Source organism: Paramisgurnus dabryanus, chromosome 13, assembly GCF_030506205.2.
Source record: "Paramisgurnus dabryanus chromosome 13, PD_genome_1.1, whole genome shotgun sequence".
In the NCBI taxonomy this organism is placed as follows: Eukaryota; Metazoa; Chordata; class Actinopteri; order Cypriniformes; family Cobitidae; genus Paramisgurnus; species Paramisgurnus dabryanus.
Window position 1 is genome coordinate 11517678 of NC_133349.1, and position 22854 is coordinate 11540531.

Here is a 22854-nt window from a genome sequence, read left to right on the forward strand (position 1 = left end):
ACTCTTCTGTAGTTACATCGTGTACTAAGACAGATGGTAAATTAAAAGTTGTGATTTTCTAGGCCGATATGGCTAGGAACTATACTCGCATTCTGGCGTAATAATCAAGGACTTTGCTGCCGTAACATGGCTGCACCTGGCGTAATTATATTATGTAGCGCCTGAAAATAGTCCCCTTGGTTACTTTCAATAGCAGAGGACTATTTTCGGGCACTGCGTAATATCATTGCGCCTGCTGCAGCCATGTTACGGCAGCAAAGTCCTTGATTATTACGCCAGAATGCAAGTATAGTTCCTAGCCATATCGGCCTAGAAAATCACAACTTTTAATTTTCTGTCGCTCTTAGTACACGATGTAACTACAGAAGAAATAAATAGGACAAATATCAAAACGCTTTGGTTATTTTTAGCGCGATGCTAATGGTCCAATCAGATTCAAGGGATTGTGCTAAGCTATTCTAAAAGTGCTAGCGCTAGACCCGTAGATGGGCTGAATGGATTCCAAAACCGTAAGAATCAAATGTTTAACTCTAGAGGAGCTGGAAAATGAGCATATTTTCAAAAAAAGTGGAGTGTCCCTTTAAAGTTATCACAAAAGTTTATGACGCTTACACATTTGTACAACAAGTGAACACAACTTTTATGATGTTACTTACAACAGTGATTATTCTACTTAATTGTGTAACAATACATATTTTATTTATTTTTGAAAACAACTTTCCCAGCTTTGTAAACAACAAAAAGACTAAACTGGTACTGGTATGAGGTTTCTTTTATATCCTTAGCGACAGACTAAAGAACAGAACATTCAGGAGAGACAGTACAAGACCATCTGAAAAGACAAAGAAAAACGACACAAGGTCATACAAAAACACCAATTTATCTTCTACCTAGACCTGTGAAATCCAGCAGCTACTGTACCCTAACAGCTTGATAACACATACAACACTTATCATCCTGATCTGTACAGGAAATCTTAACTATAAACCCTCAATCCCCTTTATAACAGTGCAGGTACAGTAAATCTTGTCAGCCGGAAGACAGAGTGAGTCTGCATATATTGCTTCAATTCATTAGATATGGACTAGGTCTTTTACATACAAGAAGAGAAACAGGGTAGCATGCACAATGTCCAGCCTTGTAAGAGACTTTGAGGTGGTGACCCATGATGCGGCTTGTTGGCTTCTTTTCCTGCTGCAGCAAAGAAGCAAATGTTTCTTGCATTATTTTCATCTTTTAGATATGTGGGTGCATGTGACGATCTCCAGGCTACAGCGACCTATACATGCACAAGTGTCCTAGCTACACATTAACTCGAACAGTAAGATTATACACACAAATGGTTCTGTATAATTACCGTCCCGTGAAACTGTTATACATTACAGACGAAAGTGCACAGATCTACAGTATATTAAAACATAAAGCTCTCCAGTAAGAAGACAAGTGCTAACTACAGGAATGTCTGTAGACAAAATCATCACTTTTTAAAAGTTATATTGTAGACTATGAAATGTGAGATGTTGTAATAGTGTTCACAATAAATAATAACATTTGCATGATCTTCTGACTCGTTTTCAAAGCGTATACTTTTAAGAGTGCTTTAAGTCAGTTCTCCAAAAGATTGATTTTTCTCTTCGGCACATCGTGTCACAGTCTTTCCTAATACTCGTGAGATCGAGTAAAAGTTGGCAGGACATTCTGGACAGTGAGAGAAAAAGGACCGAAGTGACGCTGCCAAAGAAGCTGATGGGTGGCATAAGCACGCACGATATGAAGATGGATACATCGGTGTCCGCTACTGCTGTCAAACCCCGTCGAGCACGACTGTGGTTGGGGAGGAATGCTGGGTAAGACTGAGAGGGTCAGCGTTTTTTTTGCTTTCTGTTCGGCTAAGTTTTAGTGTCAGCAGGCGAAAACGACTATTTAGACCAAAGGTCGTTTTGGTGCTGCTGTTGTTGTTGACACTGTTGTCCAGCACAGCTTCAGCGCCCTCAGCTCGGTCACCTGTACAAAAAACAAGCAGAGGAGGAATAAATTAAATAGCAGATTATAGAAAATAAATCTGTTTTATTAGTGACCAAACACGATTTGTCAATTGATCATATCTATTAAAAAATAATCCCATATATCAACATGTGCTAAGGAAAAAATACATTTGGGTGATTCTCACGAAATCCAGATTTAGAAGGTGTCCAGCTTCAGAATTTTTAAAAAGCCCCTGAAGCCAATTTTTTTTTGCACATATAAGATTAAGGTCTGAACTTACCATAATCATTAATTTTAGAGGATTTAAAAAATATTTCCTATAGAATTATTGAAATTTTTTAGATTATCATTATCAAAAATGATCATTACCGCAACATGATATTACATTAAATATATGCATTTACAAACTCATGTTTCGGTAATGAGAACTAAAAAGTTGTCTAGGTACTATGACAAACAAAATTTTAACTTTTATCTTAAGAGAAAAAATAAGAACTGCTTACCTGATAGCCATCTTATGTGTAACAGTCAATTATGTCCCTTACAACATTTTTTTTTTTGAAAATGTTAGTTCATTGAGGGCTTAAACAATGATTGAAAATTGTTGCGGAGGATGAGAAATTTGTCTTGGACACATTTATATTCCTTATTATTGTCTCTACATTTACCAATGATCATCAAATACCACATGCTTCTTATGTAAATGTTTATAGTATAACATGCACTGAAGCTTTTATTTTTTTATTATAAATATTTCCATGTCAAAGAACCCAAATCCAGTCATGGACACGTTGCAGTAATGAACATTTTCCCCTTAAATGTGAAAAAACCCCAAAATTGGTTTGTATGATGTCATTTGAAATCATGTGCAAAATAGTACATGAAGAGATCTTTGTAACTGTATGCTTCTTATTTTGATAGCATTTACTTTTATCAAAATGTTTCATGACACCTCATAAGTCTAATTTCGCAAAATCACCAATTTCCTCTCTTGCAAACCATCGAAGATTAATGATCCCAACCTCTCAAAAGGGCACAGGTGCAAGCAAGCAAGAGACCATAAAACCGAAAAATTGTCTCACAGGAGAAACTAGGGCATGCCTGAATACAAACTTGCATATGCCGCATTTGGGTATCATCCATCACTGCAAATGCTTCTCACCTCTCTCCAGATCGCATTCGGGGGAGGAGGCCCCGCTGCATTCGCTGCGAGGGCCCAGGATGGGAGACATCAGACTGAAGTCAGACAGTGAGACGGTGCCGGGCAGATCGAGGCTGCAGGGACGAGAGGAGGGGGCGGGGGACGAGGAGGACGGAGAGACAGATGACGAGGAAGACGAGGAAGAGAAGGGACAGGGCAAATCCAGAGGGCTGATCATCCCTAAGCTGAAGCTGCCGGTGGACTGAGTCTCAGAGTCTTCCTCAGACATAGCCCTGGAGCTGCAGTTTTCATCCTCATAGGACCCAGATGCCACTGTGGGAAGTCAGAGAAATATCAGTCAAGGAGACACGAGAACAAGGATATAAAATGTACACTTTTAAATACATATAAAGAAGAAATATACGTTATAACTACCAGTTTTAGACACACCTCATCATCAATACAGTAAAAATAATGTGAAAACTATCAAATAGTATACATGAGACTAAATGCGTTATAACATTTGTGAAGTAAATTGTATATGAATATTTGTTTGTTATGTTGAGTTAATGTTTAGCTCCAATAAGTCTTTCTACTGCATGTAAAGCATTCCTGTGGCTGCCCTTTGAATAACACTAGGCACATAAATGCTGATCCTATCATTTTCTCTACTTTACTGCTTTAGTCATATCTTAAAAATCACATGCATCCATCCTTTCCAGGGTCAGTGATCACCACATGAAGAAAGATCACGTGCCATCAAATAGAACCACAATACTGACCGATTTCCTGAACCTGCATTTTCCATTGGTTGATCAAACAAATAGTACCACTGCCTACTGTTTTTCGAATAATTAGATTTTTTGTTCATACTACTCGACTTGCCTACTAATTTTAGCCTACTATATAGTATGAAAGTAGGTGATTTCGGATGCAACGTGAGAAAATTACTTTGCGGTTTAGTTTTATTAAAGGCACAATATGTAATTTTCGCAGCTAGGGGGCGCTAGACAACAACATTAGTGTAGCTTGATAACGCTGTGAAAGAATGTTGAACGATGGGAGTTGTAGTCTGCACCTTCACTGACGATAGGAATCGAGCAAACGTTACTCACAAATAAAGGTCCATAGATGAGGTAATGAATAGGGGTGTCACGATTCTCCAAATCCTTGTTTCGATAAAATTTTTGATTCTTCTAAGGTCACGGTTCAGTTTATTTTTGAAGGAAGCGGTTACTATTCCATTTTTAGACTAGACTTTTATGAAATATAATATCTAACCTTGAACCCGGAGATGCCCTGACATGTTAGTCGTGCTTCCAGTGGAAAAATATAGTACACGCACATACCTGATAAAAGGAAACTTCCTGTCAGCTGAACAATCCTGTCAGTGTTTTGCATCTTAAAAACACGCTTTTATTACCGTCAGACGATATTGTGAGACTATACCCCAATATGTGCGGTTTAAATGCTGTTTTCATAACTCTTAAGCAACTGAAATAAGGTGTTGTGAAACTTAAACGGATCTCAGTTCACAGACGCCACGTTTTTTTGTTTCCCATGTAAAGAGCAGCTTGCGTGGTGTCTCCTGAATCTGCATGCTATCTTTTTACTGGCTGTAGCTGGCGAAGTTAACGATTTTTTCCGCTTGGCAAGCCGACTGGACGTGACACGGGGCCGTGGCAGCATCGACGATTCCATTTTTTTATTTGAAGTTCGAGTTTGTGACTTAATTTCGATCAAATAAAAATCGAAATCGTGACACCCTTAGTAATGAAATAAAGTTTTATAACTGTTAAATTTTTACATTTGCCTTGACACATTGTGGCTTGACAGAAACAACAACAGTTTGGTGTGCTAGATGCTACAGCTACCAGATCGACTGTCGTTTGACATCAATTTAGCACGAAAAGTACTGCTTTTGACTCGCTCTTGCAATACTGTGATGTCATATGCCGATTGGTCTGTGCAATGCCACCTGAAGTCAAACACATCTATGATTTCTATGGCTGGCAAAAGCAGAAACTGAGGGTAACCTGGACATCAAGCCATTGACAACCGACCCTATGAAGCAAAACGCTGCTTAAAACTGAATTCAAACACTGTTGAAAACATCTGGGACACATGTGAACAAAATATAATACTCCTGAGCTAGTGATTTTTTGATATTTTAATGCAAAAATCTTACATATTGTGCCTACAGGCTGAAAGGGAAAAGTATAAGCCTATTTTAACCTTGTACTGCACATTTAAAATTACAAACCTCACCTTCAAAAATGTGGCAATTAAAGTTAAACTGCCTGGAAAAGCAATAAAAACTGTATGTCCGATTTGATCAAAAACATAAAATCTTTAACAGAAGTGATAACAAACTTAAGAGCTTAAGATAAGAAGATAAGAACCAAATGAGTGTCAGACATCATTAACAACTATGTAGAAACCTCCATTAGAAAAACATCAATTGCACCGCATCTCTGCAGTACAGTAGAGCGGAGAGACATTAAAATCAGTCTTCTCTCACTACTGCAGTAGATACATTTAATGTGCCGGTTAAGGAACATTCACACTAGGGACGATAATGATAACTATAAAGATAACTCCATTAGCCTTCACATCAGCCGATGATAAAAATAATGTTGTTAATTCTATACTCGTCCTGCAGTGTTACAGACATTAAGATTACAGACAAACACGTCATTGTCTGAGAAAAAACATGCTCTATAGAACAGTTTGTCCCTTTAGGGCTACTGTAGTAACAAAGCGGCACGAAATTGTGACTTTTTTTATGTAAGGGTACCCATGGTATGTATAGATAAAAACTGCTCATTGTAGGAACATGTACAATATGGGTTTTTAGCGGCATATAGTGGTGAGATTGAGAATTGCAACAAACCTCAATTTCGAAACACAATGAGAAGCTACGGTAGCTGCTACAGGACAAACATGTCATCTGTGGTAACAAAGTGGCGCGAAATTGTGACTTTCATGTAAGGGAACCCATGGTATGTGTAGATAAAAACCGAGTGTGCCGCACAAGCCCTGAAAAGTGATGCCAAAACGTCTTGATCGCCCCCCAGTGACTGGTCCTAGTATAGGTCATAAACCCTGCATTCCCTATGTTATTCAATGGGACTTGAGACCAACTAAACAATTTAATTACACTTCAATTACCTTTTTTTCGAAGCTAGTTTCTGTCATTTACTGTAGTTTTTATCATGTTGGTGTAAATTCAGGGGTTTGTTTTTAAAATAAGTTTGTTTTTAGTTAGTTATTTACTGCTATAAAAATGGTGATGTCACGTCATGATTGACAGCTGTGATATGCACATTCTGTGAGAGCAAGGGCGGGGCCTTGATTTTCGTGGTTTTATTTCCTGCTCACTACTTCGCAGGACTGGTCCCGAAATCGCTACTGCGCAGACTAAAGACCCAAGATTCTTGGGCCAAGATGTCAGCTCCGTATCGGGACACTGCCGGCTTCACTTTTCACCAATGGAAGAGAGCAAACGGGCGTTGTCCATCTTCTTTTTTTACAGTCTATGATAAAAACAGCTAATTTTAAAGGTACAGTATGGGTTTTTAGCGGCATATAGTGGTGAGATTGAGAATTGCATCCAACCTCAATTTCGAAACACAATGAGAAGCTACGTTAGCTGTTACAGGACAAACATGTCATCGTCTGAGACAACGTAGGGACGAAACTCGCTTAATAACGTGATGGGGCTTCCATGTAAGGAGACGCAATGTATGTAGATAAAAACTGCTTATTCTAAGGTAATAAAAACAATACAGTTCATTATGTAAGGTCTTTACACACCACTGATAATATAGTTATGTATATTATATTGTATTATTGTCAAGAGATCCTTATAAAAATTACAAAATACACCTTTAAGGGAGGTGTCAACTTTTGGAGACGTTTTATTTATGCATGCAAGTCGATATCAGTTTCAAAGCATGGCCAAACAATATTCAGGAATCCGATCAGGAATCGAGAGTGATCCCAATGATATCGTTTTTTTGTATCTTTATTTCTATAGTTCTTGAGTTCACTATTCTTTGAAGTTGAGAATGATTTAAAAAAATAAAAATAAAATAGGAATCATTATCGACCATAATGCCCCTACACAGAGACTTAATTCAATTCTACACAGACGGGTCAGTCTAAGAAAATAAGATGTGTTCTGCTTGAAAACACCCAACTTGATTATTCGATATATTCAATCTATTTTATTTCACCTCCAAATCCAATTCTGCTGAGGTCAGGAAAAGTCAAAAGCCTTTTTAGTGAACAAAGGCAGTTTGGTAATACACCTAAATGGGTTCTTATAAATCAAAGACGACAGATAATTTATAAGAAAATACACCTAGTACAGAAAAACAAAAATGTGCCATGCCTCAATCACAATGTTAATCGAAATATATTCTATTCATTACGTGTTACATAATAAAATAACGTTTAGTATCTACCACCGAAAGCAGCATTTAAAAGGTACTGTAGATTTAAATGGTAAATCATAATTTTTTTTTGCAATGGCCACTAGTATATTTCCCATCAGCTCTTAACCTCCTGCGTGATGGATTTGAAACACTCTACATTAATGGTCTCTCATGCATGAAACACAAACAATGCTTAGGAAGCACACAAGGGGCTTGTCTAGATCTCGAATGACTGCCATTGAGTCTGACACTGCTATTTTGCCAGGTAGGCAGCTCAACAAAATTTTGCGTGCAGTCAATATGTGACCCTGGACCATAAAACCAGTCATAAGTCGCACAGGTATTTTTGTAGCAATAGCCAACAATACATAAATTATTGATTTCTTTTATGCCAAAATCATTAGGATATTATGTGAAGAAGATCATGTTTCATGAAGATATTTTGTACATTTCCTAATGTAAATATATAAAACTTAATTTTTAGAAAATTTTTGGACAATTTAAAGGTTATTTTCTCAATATTTAGATTTTTCTTGGACACCAGATACCAGATTTTCAAATAGTTGTATCTATAGCAAAATTTGGCTATTTAACAAACCATACATCAACGAAAAACTTATTTATTCCTAAATATGTATATTTAGAAATCTCAATTTCAAAAAAAAATTATGACCCTTATGACTAGTTTTTTGTTCCAGACTCACATGTGTTACAAAGCTCTGCTTGATGACTCACTTGATATTCCGTCAGACTCCATTTTAAAGCCGGAGAGATCTTCAGCGATGACACCATCGCCCTCTGAACCAACGCCTCTTTCCCGTGGGCCCATGCCTGATGAACGTCTGCGCTCGTGGATCTCATCGGAGATCATCTCCAGGTTCCTCAGGGCTGATTTATAATCCCCTTTGGCTTGCGTGAGCTTGGCCTGCAGGTCATCCACGTTCTTCTTTAGTTGCTAAAGAGAGGACAGAAAATATGAAGCTGACATGAAACAAATTATGAAAAAATAACTGTGTAGTTACTATCATTTATCAAAATATCTTCTTTTGAAGAAGAAAGAAACTCATACAGGTTTAGAACAACATGAGGGTGAGTAAATTATTTTTTAGTGAACTATAAAGGGACACTCCTCTAGCTGCCTTAGAGTTAAACATTTGATTTTTACCATTTTGGAATCCATTCAACTGATATCCGGGTCTGGCTGTACCACTTTTATCATAGCTTAGCATAATCCATTAAATCTGATTAGACCATTAGCATCGCTGTAAAAGATAACCAAAGAGTTTCGATATTTTTCAGATTAAAAACTTGACTCTTCTGATATTACGCACTGCTCGAAAATAGTCCCCTTGGTAACTTTCAATAGCAGGGGACTATTTTCAGGTGCTGCGCAATATCACTACGCCTGCTGTAGCAATGTTACAGCAGCAAAGTCCTTGATTATTATGCCAGAATGAGAGTATAGTTCCTAGCCATATCGGCCTAGAAAATCACAACTTTTAATTTTCCGTCAGTCTTAGTACATGATGTAACTACAGAAGAGTCAAGTTTTAAATTGGAAAAATATCGAGACTATTTGGTTAATTTTAGCGCGATGCTAATGGTCTAATCAGATTCAATGGATTATGCTAAGCTATGCTAAAAGTGCTAACGCCAGATCAGAAGATCAGCTGAATGGATTCCAAAACGGTAAAAATCTAAGGTTTAACTTTAGGGTAGCTGGAAAATGAGCATATTATTTTTAAAGTGGCGTGTCCCTTTAAGGTACGTACAAAGATAAAGTGCTGTACCAATTAAAATGATTCTCTCAATCCGTTTGAATCTTTGTTTAGTTCTAAAATCCTAAAGAGATGCATTTACTTGTGATGTATAATTGTCTAGGTCAGGGGTCTCCAACCGTTTTGTGAGCAAGGGCTACCACAACGGATAAAACAATCTGGAGGGCTACTTTTTTGATATAGTCTACTCAAAACGTTTTTATTTTACTTTTTGATATGTTTTATCATTTTTTTTTAAATGTTAACATAAAAAGCCAAGCTAATATAAAAATATGTAATAATAAGTAAATATTAAAATGTATAGAATGTGCTCTCACAGACTCCATGCGGGCAACCTAGTGCTGCGGGCACGGTGTTGGAGACCACTGGTCTGGTTATTACATTTTTATACATTAACATTATTCATATAGCAGACACTTTTATTCAAAGTGATTTACAAATGCGAGAGCATTTTTTCTAAGTCGCCAACAACAAGCATAGTCTTCAATATTAAAAAGTGTATTAAAAGAAAAGATTTTAAATGAACTTTTCCATGCATTAGTTCCATGCAAATTAATCTTTATAAAAGATTAACAATATAAAAAATGTAATTAATTTGTATAAATGCTTCTCTACAGCAGAATTACATATGTTTAGCATGATCAGTGTGCAACAATACCTCAAGCTGCAGGTAATATTTTGCCTTCATTTCAAAGTAGGGCCTGGGGAAAAAGAGGAAGAGCGATTAGACTTTCTCTAAAAACCTTAAAATAGCACTGTTTGTGTTACTATGGCAAGGGTTCTCCGTATGCTGACACATTGGGCAAATCCTGAGTGAGAGGATTAGAGGGATACAGACAGAAAAATGCGTACCTCTGTAGACATAATATGAGAAACACATCCTCCCCTTAAATACCCATCTGATTCGCTTTGCACCTTTTTCTGACAAAAAAAATGCTTACCTAAACAGGAAGAGTCGTTTTTTGGAGTCAGCCAATAATTATTCTCTCACAATAAAATCTGACTTCCAAAAATTGTTTACAAGTCATCCATTTAGATTTGAACTGTGATTTATTGTATGCAATATGTATCTGCCATTCTTCCTCACATTTGCACAGAAGAAACCATTGCCATCATATTAATATTGGCCACATATAGATTCTTACTGGAATGTGGTGCACAGACGCCACTGAAACAATTGCATACTCATTCATTGCATACTTAGACTTGTTGATGGTGCGTTTAAACTTCTTCTCCAGCTGTTTCATACGGCCCATGGCGGCATTGTACTTGGCCGCCGTCTCTTTGTGCTGCAGCTCACTGCGTGATTTGATCTGCTCTGCTTCCATCACCTGCTCATTTAAAAAGGATTTTGAGTATTGTGTAAAATACAAAATTTTATCATCCAGTCAGAGCAGATCTTTGTGCCACTTACTCGCTGTGTGGCGTGGTTGAGCATCTCCTGCCAGGCCGAGTCGAACTGCCGCTTGTCGTCCTCCAGGAGCCTCTGTTCTGCCAGGGCGATAGTCTCCTTGGCCGCACGCAGCACCTCGGTGGCCCTCTGGAAGTCCTGCGTGGACCTTTGTGCTTCCAATTGAGCCTGAAGAGTACGCAGAAAGCAAATCTGTAAGCAATCAGTCGCCATGGTCGACAGCCAATTCTCCAACACTATTAAACATTCAGAAAGACAATGTTGGCAGATTTTGATCGCCCCCACTCTGTACCAGCTGGATGAAGATCATAAGTCTTATCTTGCCTCCTTCCATCAAACTTACTGTGCATAATAAGAGGAGCCTTTAGTGAATCATTGTTATATTCAATGATGCAATATATAAGCAATTCACACTTACAGTGCCATAGTAAAAAACAAAGTTGAATAGATTTCAGATTTAGCAAACAGTTTATAAGATGGGGAAACTTTAAATGTGCTCTACATGTGTGATGACATATTTAACTATATAGTCATAATCCTTTCTTATTCTTTCACCTGAAAACTTTGCATCTATTTTGGCGGAAGCAAATACCTTTATAGGTAAAGAGCGTACAAAACTATGCTAATGCAGGACTGTCAGTCAATGGCCGTGGGTGGGGCTTTATCAATGTGACATCACATTAACAAGAGAATCAAAACAGGATGTCTAATGAGAGTGCTTTGGTTTAAAGAGGATTAAAAAAGAAAAAGTGGATTTTTTTCACTGTAGCGTGGTTGTGTTCACACACTGCCAACACACATTTATGTCCAAAATTATGTGGATTTTGCATAACAGGTGCCATTTAAAGCAACTTACTGCCAGTGACTGCCTGCCAGAGTACGAACTCAAAACTTTAGTGAAAATTAAGCATTATTAAAGAAACTCATCGTCCCAATGAACCCATATATTTTGCATAGCAAGTCAGGAATATTAATGCTGCGTTTACACCAGCTGCAGTAGAGGCGGCAAGCACGGGTGATTTACATGTTAAGTCAATGCAAAGACGCGATTAGGCATCCTGTGATGCGGAATGTGCAGCGCGGATGAAAATCTGAACTTCTGCGGATTTCCACGCCACGTTAACCAATCAGGACCTTGCTGTAGTAGCGACGTGATTACAGCAAGCGAGCGGAGTCTCAGCGGAGTCGCAGAAGCCCCTCCCTTGACGCGGATTTCCGCGTGAATTTCTCGAATGACTCGAATTTTACGCACAAATGAAGGGAGTGAACTTAAATGTTCAAGCGTTCAACTATGCGCAAATAGCGCGTTTTTGTCGCCTCTAACGCGGCTGGTGTAAACGCAGCATAAGTTATATACAGCCTGTGGAAAAGGTAAAAATCGGTCAGGTCACTTTTCATCTCACTTTGTGCAAAGAAAAACTAGTTTACTTACATCTTACCATATTTTATGCATGTAGCGTATTTTATGCTTCAGCAGGACTAACAACAACAAAAACAAAAACAACTAATATTACTGCATTACTTCTTGGTTTGTTAGGCCAAAAATCCTGTTTCAGGTTCTGCTGTTATCACTTGGCTGTACAAAAAGTGATCCAGTATTAGCAAAGCATATAGGTGACCATGGAGAACAAAACCAGTCATACGTCACACGGGTATGTTTGAAGCAACATCCAAAAATACATATGTATGGCTCAAAATGATCTATTTATATGCCAAAAATCATAAGGTTATTAAGTAAAGATCATGTTCCATAAAAAAATATACATTTCCTGTAATGTATTTATTAAAAATGCATTTATCATTAGTAATGCATGTTGCTAAAGACTTCATTTGGACTACTTTAAAGGCGAATTTCTCAATAGTTTGATTTTTTTGCACCCTCAGGTTCCAGATTTTCAGTTGTATCTCAGGCAAATATTGTCCTATCCCAGAGGTTCCCAACATTTTCAACTTTAAAGCCCCTAGTTGCTCTTTTTCCAAATAAAATTAACTAGAACTTGGAAGGACTAGACAGATGTATATTCGCTACTAAAATGCCCCCCAAAATAATAAACATCTAGATTTTGCTTGTTTTAGCTTATTTTAATGCTTGTTTTGTCTAATTTTTAATAATTTCAAGTAGGGCTGCACGATTTGGGTAATTTTTCCCATTGCGGTTATTGATGCTAAAATTGCGATGTGCGATTGCGATTATACTAAATGGTATCATGAGTCAACTTGATGGGTTTTAAAGAAAATCCACACACAGTTTAGCTAAAATTTGTATTTGTAAAATTAGAAATGTTTTCGTATTGCCACGTGATGTAGCAACTGCTCAGTGTCAGTAATCCTAAATCCAAAATACCGCCATACAACAGACATAGAGTTTTTTTTAGCTACCAGATCACTGTCAACCTCCCCTGCATCCATCTTCGCTCTAGTATAAGTGACGAAGCACACCACACACGTGCACTGCCGTTTTTGTTCATTTTTCTTTCTTTTTTTTAAACAGCAAGGAAAATCATCAAACTGTTATCAGAAAGTTTGTGTTAACAAGTCCACACATTTATTTATTTAATATAATTGCAACATTTTGCTGTCATATAATTGCACAGGCTTACATCGCGATTGCGATTGCGATGCGATTAATTGTGCAGCACTAATTTCAAGTCATCTTGAGGCCCCCTTGGAAATCTGCTGGGGCCCCCTGTGGGCCCTGCTGTGAAACACTGTCCTACACTCTAAAAACAAACGGTGCTATATAGCACCAAAAGTGGTTCTTTGCTCGTAATCATAGAAGAACCGTTTTTAGTGCCATATAGCACCGGTGAAGCACCTGTGTAGAACCACATAGTGCTATGTAGAACCATATGTGGTGCTATAGTGGTGCTATTTGGCCCCCATATGGTTCTTCACTGGTGCTTCCACGGTTCTTCTATGATTACGAGCAAAGAACCACTTTTGGTGCTAAATAGCACCGTTTTTTTTAGAGTGTATCCTATATTTATTCTGCTTTCAGATGATGTATAAATCTCAATTTCAAAAACTTGATCCTATGACTCGTTTTGTGGTCCAGGGTCACATACGTCTTGTGACAGAATAACTTTAACTGCATTATAAAACCTATTACTCTATCATCTATCAGCCAGTGAATGATACACCCTTTTCTACTATAAAACCAGACCCAGGCAGACTCTGAACATTTACAGGTATCAACACTTTAAATGGCAGTCACATGGATGTGTAGGGATAATCCTGCACTTGCACTTCGTCTCTTTTCCTACAGTCTAACACATAAGCTATTTTTAGCTCAGGCTTCAAAGTTGATGTGATGCGGCATTGCTGAGGAAAGCTGACAGCAGGGGATCAGTGCAGATCCACAACGCAAAGGACACAGGGTGATGGGAGAGGTGTATCACAACAATACAAGATGATCAGTAAAGATCAATATTTGCACAAACACTAGGAATTATTGTCAACCCAAAGACAAAGAAGTAAGAGATAATGTGCAGCCAGCTGGTAATTTTATACTTGTTTTCTCACCCTATAAGACTTTATTTGATACTTTTTAAACATTATTTCACTGATAGGTGCCTAGCAAATTAAATTGACTGATACCAGCAGCACAGTCAGATATAGACAACAACAAAATGCTATTATTGACCAATCAGAATTAGGTTATTCAGAAAACAGCAGAGAAGAGCTGGATCTCAGAGAGAAGAGAGATAAAACACAACATCATTTTTTATATTTTACAGTAAAGTCTTCTGTGAGCAATACTTACTTTAAAACATTCAGTAGTACACTAAATATACAAAACTTTGTAAGGTTCATAGGAAGTTCATGGGAGGAGATGAGCTGAGCTCTGAGGGCAAAAATCATTTCCTGAGGAGTCACGTGTAGTCACTCCAGTTCAGAAGTCCTTCACACAGCTAAACTGAGCTGATTATTACATAAATTGAGATTAAACAAAAACTTAAAACCCAGAAAAAGAGCCGTTTGTATACAGACAAAAACTGTGTCTACAGTCCATTTTTACTTTTTTCACTACATCTTTTGATCCTTCTAATCTAATTCTGCCAAAAACTGCAGTGGAGGCTGTTAAAAATGTTTAGTGACCTAGTTGAGATGCTGTTTTGATGTTACGTTTCCAGACTCTGGGATAGAAATAATGACGTGACATGGAAAACAAGATAATTGTAATGCATTCTGTATCTCAGACTTAACCTTGAGATTATCTTTTTAAAGACAATGCTTCTGTGCACACATCCTGTCAATTAGGACATCCTGCTTATCTCTAAGATTTATTATTTTATTAAGAACAAAAAAATTAACTAGCCCTAGACTAAATCAAATCTATAAAAATCCAAGTTGCTTTCCTGCATTTTCAAATCATTCGTAGCTTTATGATAAATATAGCCATAATAAAATTTTCACTGGTTAAAGATTAGTGACTTAAGATAGGGGCATCAGAGGTGTTATGACTCATAAAAAGCTTTGGTGAAAGTCCCAAACTGTAATATAAAACAGAGCAATTTGTACAAATAGCTACCAAAAAGTAGACATTCCCAAACCAGCACATCTAAAGGGATAAAGCCAGATTCCCATTAAAAGAGATCAAGAGGGGTTCTGCTAACAGAGTCTTTATCAGTTATCTGTTGTTTATTTAATTTCCTCTCAGCACTTCTGAGGATGGGCACATGGGTAAGATGACAAGCAATGAGAGATTGACATGCAGGTTATTTATGAGATAAAGGAATTTGGAGACGTCTGTTGCAAGTCAATCAGATATGCTTCCCTCCAGATCCACAGCCAAACACTGAGGAACATTATCTGTGAGATTTTGTCGTAGTGAATCATTACTCACAATGCTTGAGTGCCAAAATAGCGTAATCACGCAGACAAAACCATTTATCCCACTCAGACCCAGAAGAATACTACAGAGATTATTTTTCATATTTTCGGTGTTGAGTTTCAGAAAAAAATAACAGAATTGATCAATATATGGGGACATTCGATGCAAAAACTGCTAAATGCCACCTCTGTCAAATATGGGATATTAAAGTGCACCTATGTAATTGCTAAAAACAATGTTATTTTGCTTATTTTGTATAATACAATGTGTATCACATTATTTACAACATTTACAGAATTCACTCTCTTCCTAAAATGCACAGATTTTGTACAAAACACATCGATTTGAAAAGCTCTGTGTCCCTGATAGGCCAGCTAATCTGTACGTTGTGATTGGTCTGAATGCCCCTGACGTCAGCCGAAAATGTGACACTCCTTACCATGTTTGAAAGATTCGGTCACAATGCAATGCTGACAGGAGTTAATTTACAGGCTGTAAGTCCGAAGCGGAGGAATTATGATAATGTCGGTCTTGTCTACATCACCAATCCCAGGAAGTAAACTGTTGCCTACAATCCGTGTGTTTGTTGTAGTCCAAGAAAAGAGATTCACGTTGAAGACGATAACTCGCATCATCGTTTACTTTGAGGTTTGTACCTTTTGCATATCGTTAACATGTACTAATACACACTTACACACCAAAATAAAAAGGATGTAAAATCCTGAATCGGATCATAGGGGCTCTTTAATGCTCTTTGCATGTATTATATGTTTAAATGCGCTTAATCCCAGACTAAGGCCAATTAGAAATCCCACTTTGTTGGATAAAAAAATGCTAATTTACAAGAAAACATGTCAAATGCACTAAGAGGGTTTTGCATCTGAGCTCTTCATATGATAAACGTATGTTAAACACTATGCTTAAGCCAAAATATTCAACACAATGAGTAAAAAAAAAACGTGTAGAGCTCTCTTCAGTCTTAACAGGCCTCATTTACTCAAGTAGGCTTACTATGGTAAGTGGGTGGTCTGATGAAAGTCCCTGCATAGATGCATTAAAATTCATTATCATGATGTTTTGCAACAGCCAGAAAAGCATATTTTATTTGCCACAGTTCTTACGAAATACCACCAAAATAGTAGACCAAAAACATTATCTGGAACATAGAGGGAAACAAAGTTTTAAACTCAAGTGACCCTGCCTTTGAAAACCAAGCTAATTTCTTATTCTACTTTCTAAATAAAATCCTCCTACATAATGTAAAGACCATTATGTGAAAGTATATTCTTCATTCCTAAAAAAAAAATCAAATAATACACAATTCTGACTGTTATAGTTTCCTGCATTTATAACACCTCATCACTGATTCTATCCAAACCCAAGCTGACAACCACTGCAGAAGCACTACAATCCATTTGTTATCATTTTAAAAAGCTTTTGTATAAATGTGTCATTTCAAACACATCAGTATGTGTATAAGGTCATTTGGACTTTTGAGTACTGAAGATCTTTTTATTGTGCTTTAAAGAAGAAATTGATCTTGATATGGCCTCTTTAAAATGAGAAAATGAGAAGTCTTTATACTGAGATAAACTTTGCAATGTTTATATGCCACCACAATAACTGATCTCTGATAACCGTCTGACAAAGCCACATGCACATCTATATATAGCACAAAGTCTTAGAATAAAATAGATGGTTTGTCTTTGCAGAAGTGAGATCAAACCGAAAGCCAACTTTAGAAGGCAAATTTGAACTTAATACGTTTACATTTGAATTAGAGGGGATTTTTATTACACTATGGCAAAAGAGCAGCTATACAAAGGGGGAAATAAAAAGTCACAGCCACACATACAGACTGTGCAGAGATAAAACAAACTGCAGAGATGGAAAGCGGTTAACTTACAGCATCACTGCAGTCAAGTGTTTACTGCAGAGAGACGGCACAGAGAAAACCAAGATACCGAAATGGTGTGAAAGATATTTATCATTTACTCACCCTAATGTTGTTTAAACCTATATGAGTTTCTTTATTTTGTTGAACACAAAGGAATATATTTTGAAAAATAATGGTAAGCACACAATTGACAGAACCCACTGACTTCCATAGTAGGAAAACAAATACTATGGAAGTCAATGGGTACTGCCACCTGTGTGCTTACCATCTATGATAAAAATATCTTTTTCACTTCGTATTTTTCCTACTTAAAACCTTAGACAACCCAGAAGACTGTTTCTGAAGTCAGGGTTTGTCCCTAAGGAAAAGAAAATTCTTTTAAAAACCCCTGTGCTGTGTCAGTGATTTAAATAGGCCACTTTCGATTCTTTCTTCATGGAGTAGAAAACTTCTCTGCCCCATTTTCACAGTAGGTCAACACTCCCATTGTAGCTGATTCAGTCAATTAAAGTTCACCAAGTGTTGTATAAAACCAGGAACTTTGCTGCCAAAAGGAAGCCAAAGCAACAGAGACATTTTACACCCTTTTTATACAACCACCAAACGCAGCTGCAATACTCCAACTGAAGAAAACAGATAATCCCTTTTCAAAATAACACCAACTTTTAAGAAAAGGGAACTGAGATTTGAACATTCAAAATTTCAATATATAATTTTTAGGCCTTGCTGAATAGAACCAACCACCTGTGACAGATCTACAGTTAATGCTACAATACAGTCCATGACATACCAGATATCAGGCAGATTTCACAGTAAACACTAAAGAGGAAATATAAATTGAAGAAGTGAATTGATAACTATAGGGGAAACTAGTGTTGTGTGATATGCCACATAGTGAGATTGCCGATACATGATAGTGTCGGGGAGGGGGGGCGATAGTTTACTCATTTATTTATTTGTTTATTTTTTACTCATTTATGACAAGCAACAAGCAATTGGTGGACTAATAAACAGAAGCTGTTTCACCATAATGGGTCGTATACACCAAATGCGGATTCAACAATTTGCGCAAGTAGATTACATACAGAGTCAATGCAAAGATCTGAATATACGCAAACTCACACCGGGCGATCCGAAAACATGCGCTATTCGCCTACACGAATCTTCGCGCAATGAAAATATTCAACTAAAGAGTAAAATTCACTTGACACAAAGTTAAATCCTGCTAGTAATCTAGAGCAAGGAACGAGATCCTTCGCATTTGGTGTGTACGAAGCATCGCGTTCCTCGCTCTAGATTACTTGCAGGATTTAACTGTGTGTCATGCTAATTTTTCGCTTATACGTTTGGCAAATACACCAAACGCGAATTCAACGTTTTGCGCAAGTAGGTCAATGAAAAGAAGCGAATATACTAGTGATGCACCGATGTATCGGCCGCGGATATTTATCGGCCGATTTTTGATGAATTTGAAACCATCGGCATATCGGCAATAGCACGAGAAAGGGCGATACCGATTTTTTATTAATTAACTGCATAAAGAAATCCATTATATGTAAAAAATGATTTAATGTCGTTAATAAAATACACGCTGAATAGCAAAAACCACCTTTGAAGGTTGTCATGTTGTCTTATTATATTTGTTTTAGCTTAATTTGTGCCTCTCTTATTATGTTGGTCAGTTGAATGTTAATTAGATCCAATCCATGTGCAGTAAAAAATAATTTGATGCAGAAATAAACTAGCTAATAGACCAACTGTATACAAGTGTTTAATATCGGTATCGGCATCGGCCAGAAGTTGTCTGTTTAAATCGGTATCGGCCCAAAAAAAATCCTATCGGTGCATCCCTAGAATATACGCAAACTTGCGATGCGGGCGATGCGAATACACACGCTATTCACCTCACATGGGTCTTCGCGCAATGAAAATATTTAACTGTAGAGTAAAATTCGCTTGACACAGTTATATCCTGTGAGTCATCTACAGCAAGGAACAAGATCCTTCGCATTTGGTGTGTACACTGAGTTCCTCACTCTAGATTACTCGCAGGATTAACTTTGTGTGTCATGCTAATTTTTTGCTTGAGTTGAATATTTTTTTAAACTTGGAAAAAGACGCGTTTGAGGATATAGCACGCGTTTTCGCCCAATACGTGTCTTTCGCTTTGGCCCAAGTGTGTTCAGATCTATTCGCGTCTTTGCATTAACTTTGTATGTAATCTACTTGCTGCAATTGTTGATTTCGTGTTTGGTATGTACGCCCCATTAAACATCATGCCACTAATCCGTTCACGTCATTGATGCCCAAGCGCTCTAAATTTTCTTGAAAGCCAGGGCTTACCACTGGTTTATAACCCCTGCGTGCATAACAACCTCTCTAGTGCAAGTAAATGCCAGAGCCGCACGCATTACAAGCTCGGGTGTACGAGCTTCGATAGTATTGCCTATTGGCACAAATCTAGGGGAAACGTTCCTTGTTTTGATTTTGTTGGCTCACCTGTCGCGCTACCCGCCGGGCCTCCCAATATGGTTTTGATTCCTCCACCGCTTTGCCGATCTTCTTCAGCAGCTCATCCAGTTTTATTGTAGCTTCAACCAGCACGGAGCGAAACTTCTGCCTGGCATCCTAGGGATGAACCAAATGTGAATGATCAGTATGGATATGTTTAGATTGTTAGTTAAAACATCTCACTGCATACTGCTTCAAATCAACTTAATCCCGGCCTCAGGCAATTCAGAATAAACGGTTTTCTGGCAGAATCCATTAAGAGTCTGATTTGAAATGTTCATTTCCAAGAAAATGTCAGACACACTTAGCGGGTTTTGCCTCTGAGCTCTTCGGTTTTAGTTTACAACAAACATGAAGGATTTTATGTAACAACATTAAGCACATTAAAAAGGAGTAAAATCAGTTAAGCTTTAATCAGATTTGCAGGAAGACATGTAAGGAACTTTTGAACAACAAGCGAATGTTTTTCTGTGTTATAAAGAAGCTTTTTGTACAATAAATTAGATTCTTTATCTCTATTAGTAAAACTTTCTAAGGAAAAGTAACAAGATTAAGCCCCTTTCGTCAAAACACATATTATTACAACAGACATCCCAATGTAAAAAATACATACGATTAACAGTTCTCAAGTCTCTCTTAAAGGGCAATAGGGACAATGACGCAAAAGCAGTGCTAATTTGTCAAATAGTCTACGCGGCATGAGGTTTTCAAAACAAGCATCTGTGTATAAGGGTCAAGGAAGTCAACACATTTACACACCCAAATAACACATTGTGCCCTGTTTCAATGTCAAACAGTAATGTTTGATGTTTTTTGTACACACAGTAGGAGCTTGTTTTGTCATTGACCCATATGGTCCAAGCTGGTGAGATTGAGTAGAGGAGGGCGCTTATTTGCATATTCATAAATCCACGAATATACTTAATAAGGACAGACTGTAGAATTACATTCAAGCTTTTTTAAAGCAGGGGGACTTTAACAGAGGATTACATTTGGACATATGTGTACTATTAAAACTAAGACTATGTATATCTATTAAACCACACATATAAACTAAAAAGCTCCTGTATATCTAGCACAAGTCTCCCACTTTACTCCTTTCATTTGCAAAAATGAAGAAAGGTAGATGTTCACTCTATCTGTTTCCCTGTGTTGACGCAAATACCCAAGACAAAAGTCAACATGACACCCTTCATTACCATTCTTTATCCTTGATAGTTGCCTGTTCTAACATAGACTAGATAAGATATATTCACTGATGTACACTATGTGTTTGCAGTGTAGTACTCTGCAATATTTAAATATGAAGGACACAGTTAGTCCTGTTTAAGACCTGTGAACAATAAAGCTTCAGCATAAGGAAATAAACAGTAACACAATAATTGAATTACTGTGATTGCTGTAGAAATCACCAAATAGGAGAGAAATTCTGTTTTGACTCTTGTTTTTGACCCATGGACTACAGAATAGCTAATTCATCTTATTAAGTTATTACATTAGGAGGGCAGGCCCAAACAATGAACTAAGGAATAGCAAAAATAATGTATGAATGCATAAAGGTTACACACAATATTCTTTGTCCCGGGTTTGAGACAACACAAACCAAACAGTTTGGTATGATATTTTACAACCAGATTCAATTAACTAGCAAATTGATCTTTTGCATAATAATAATAAAATAATAATACTCCATTTACATTTATGCATTTGGCAAAAAGTCTGAAAATGTCATTTATATAGAAAACTGAAAACTAAAGAATATATCGAGGGCAAACTTTTGGATGTCAGATACATTCATACCTCAAGCTCAGTTTCACATCGATTGATGTCATCTGTGGACTGGTTAAGTTTTTCAAGCTCTCTCTATAAAGGAAGGTCAGGGGATTTGTTAGGAAATATTTAACAAAATACATTTATATTTAAACAGTATTTATGCATATTGCACCTATCTTTGCTCCCCCTGCTGGTGAACTGAAATGAATTAAATTTGGGTTTTTGAAATATTCATTTTTGTCTTTCCAATTTTATCTCTTCAATATGAGATAATGATAAACAAATAAAGTGAAAAACGAAAGCACTTTTTGCATGTATTATTAATTTCCAAACGGATACTGATGGACGTAATTCACACGAAATCAATAATAAACATGTTGCTGCGAATTAATCAATAACACAGGAGTCATTATCCAACACCATATGCAAAACGTAATGAAACAAATCAAATTAAGTAAAAAACACAAAGTCTAAATTATATTATTGTCTCTAAAATTAACCTTCATTTCATGCCATTTGTTTTTATATTAAAATCAAAGACAAATGCACACGTATCAATGGCAAATTGTACCTGGATTCTTGGATCCACTTCCTCTTCCTCGGGTGATTCAAATTCCTCGTCCGAATTGTTCTCCTTATCCATGCTGTCCATTTAATTTTGTTGTATTTTGATGCAGAAAATGCTGAACAAAGAGATTCCTCCTGAAGACCTATGGTTTCTTTACGTCTACAGGCTCCCAGAAGCGTCGTTTAGAGACGAATCATTCATGAATGGCAAATAACATTCCTTCACATTAAATTGATTTTTGACTAAGAATATAAATGAAGAGATTTTCGCGTCTCAGCTGTGTATGCTGAGCGAATGCCGCACACACGCACCGTTGTGCCGTTTGGGAGAAGTGAACAGTCTGTCGGTCCCGCCCCCTTGCTGAGACTTTAGTAAGTAGGTGTGTTCGACTTCATGCGGAGCTGCGTACAACGTATGACATTAAAATATCGCGAGAACAAGTTAAAAGCGGGTTTTTTAACGTTGTGCTCGCGATACTTGCGACAAACGGTATGCGCACCGCAGTATGAAGTCAAG

At 37.3% G+C, this 22854-nt stretch overlaps 1 protein-coding gene across 1 annotated transcript; it reads right to left on the bottom strand.

Moving 5' to 3' along the window:
• Positions 1–677: 677 nt before the first annotated feature.
• sh3bp5b (SH3-domain binding protein 5b (BTK-associated)) lies at positions 678–22816 on the bottom strand. Its single transcript, XM_065298475.2, has 9 exons — positions 22342–22816; positions 21798–21860; positions 19986–20114; positions 10759–10923; positions 10545–10675; positions 10003–10045; positions 8302–8521; positions 3149–3460; positions 678–2004 (listed from the first exon to the last, which is right to left on the bottom strand). The coding sequence occupies exons 1-9, from the start codon at positions 22420–22422 to the stop codon at positions 1805–1807; spliced, it is 1344 nt and encodes a 447-aa protein (XP_065154547.1). The 5' UTR covers positions 22423–22816; the 3' UTR covers positions 678–1804.
• Positions 22817–22854: the final 38 nt, after the last annotated feature.

Excerpts from the sequence above, each read along its gene's own strand:
- sh3bp5b (XM_065298475.2), bottom strand. The coding sequence starts at position 22,422 with ATGGACAGCATGGATAAGGAGAACAATTCGGACGAGGAATTTGAATCA. Across the intron at positions 10,924-19,985 it reads CCCGGCGGGTAGCGCGACAG|GCTCAATTGGAAGCACAAAG; the intron begins GTGAGCCAACAA and ends CGTACTCTTCAG. Across the intron at positions 8,522-10,002 it reads AATATTACCTGCAGCTTGAG|CAACTAAAGAAGAACGTGGA; the intron begins GTATTGTTGCAC and ends TCCTCTCTTTAG.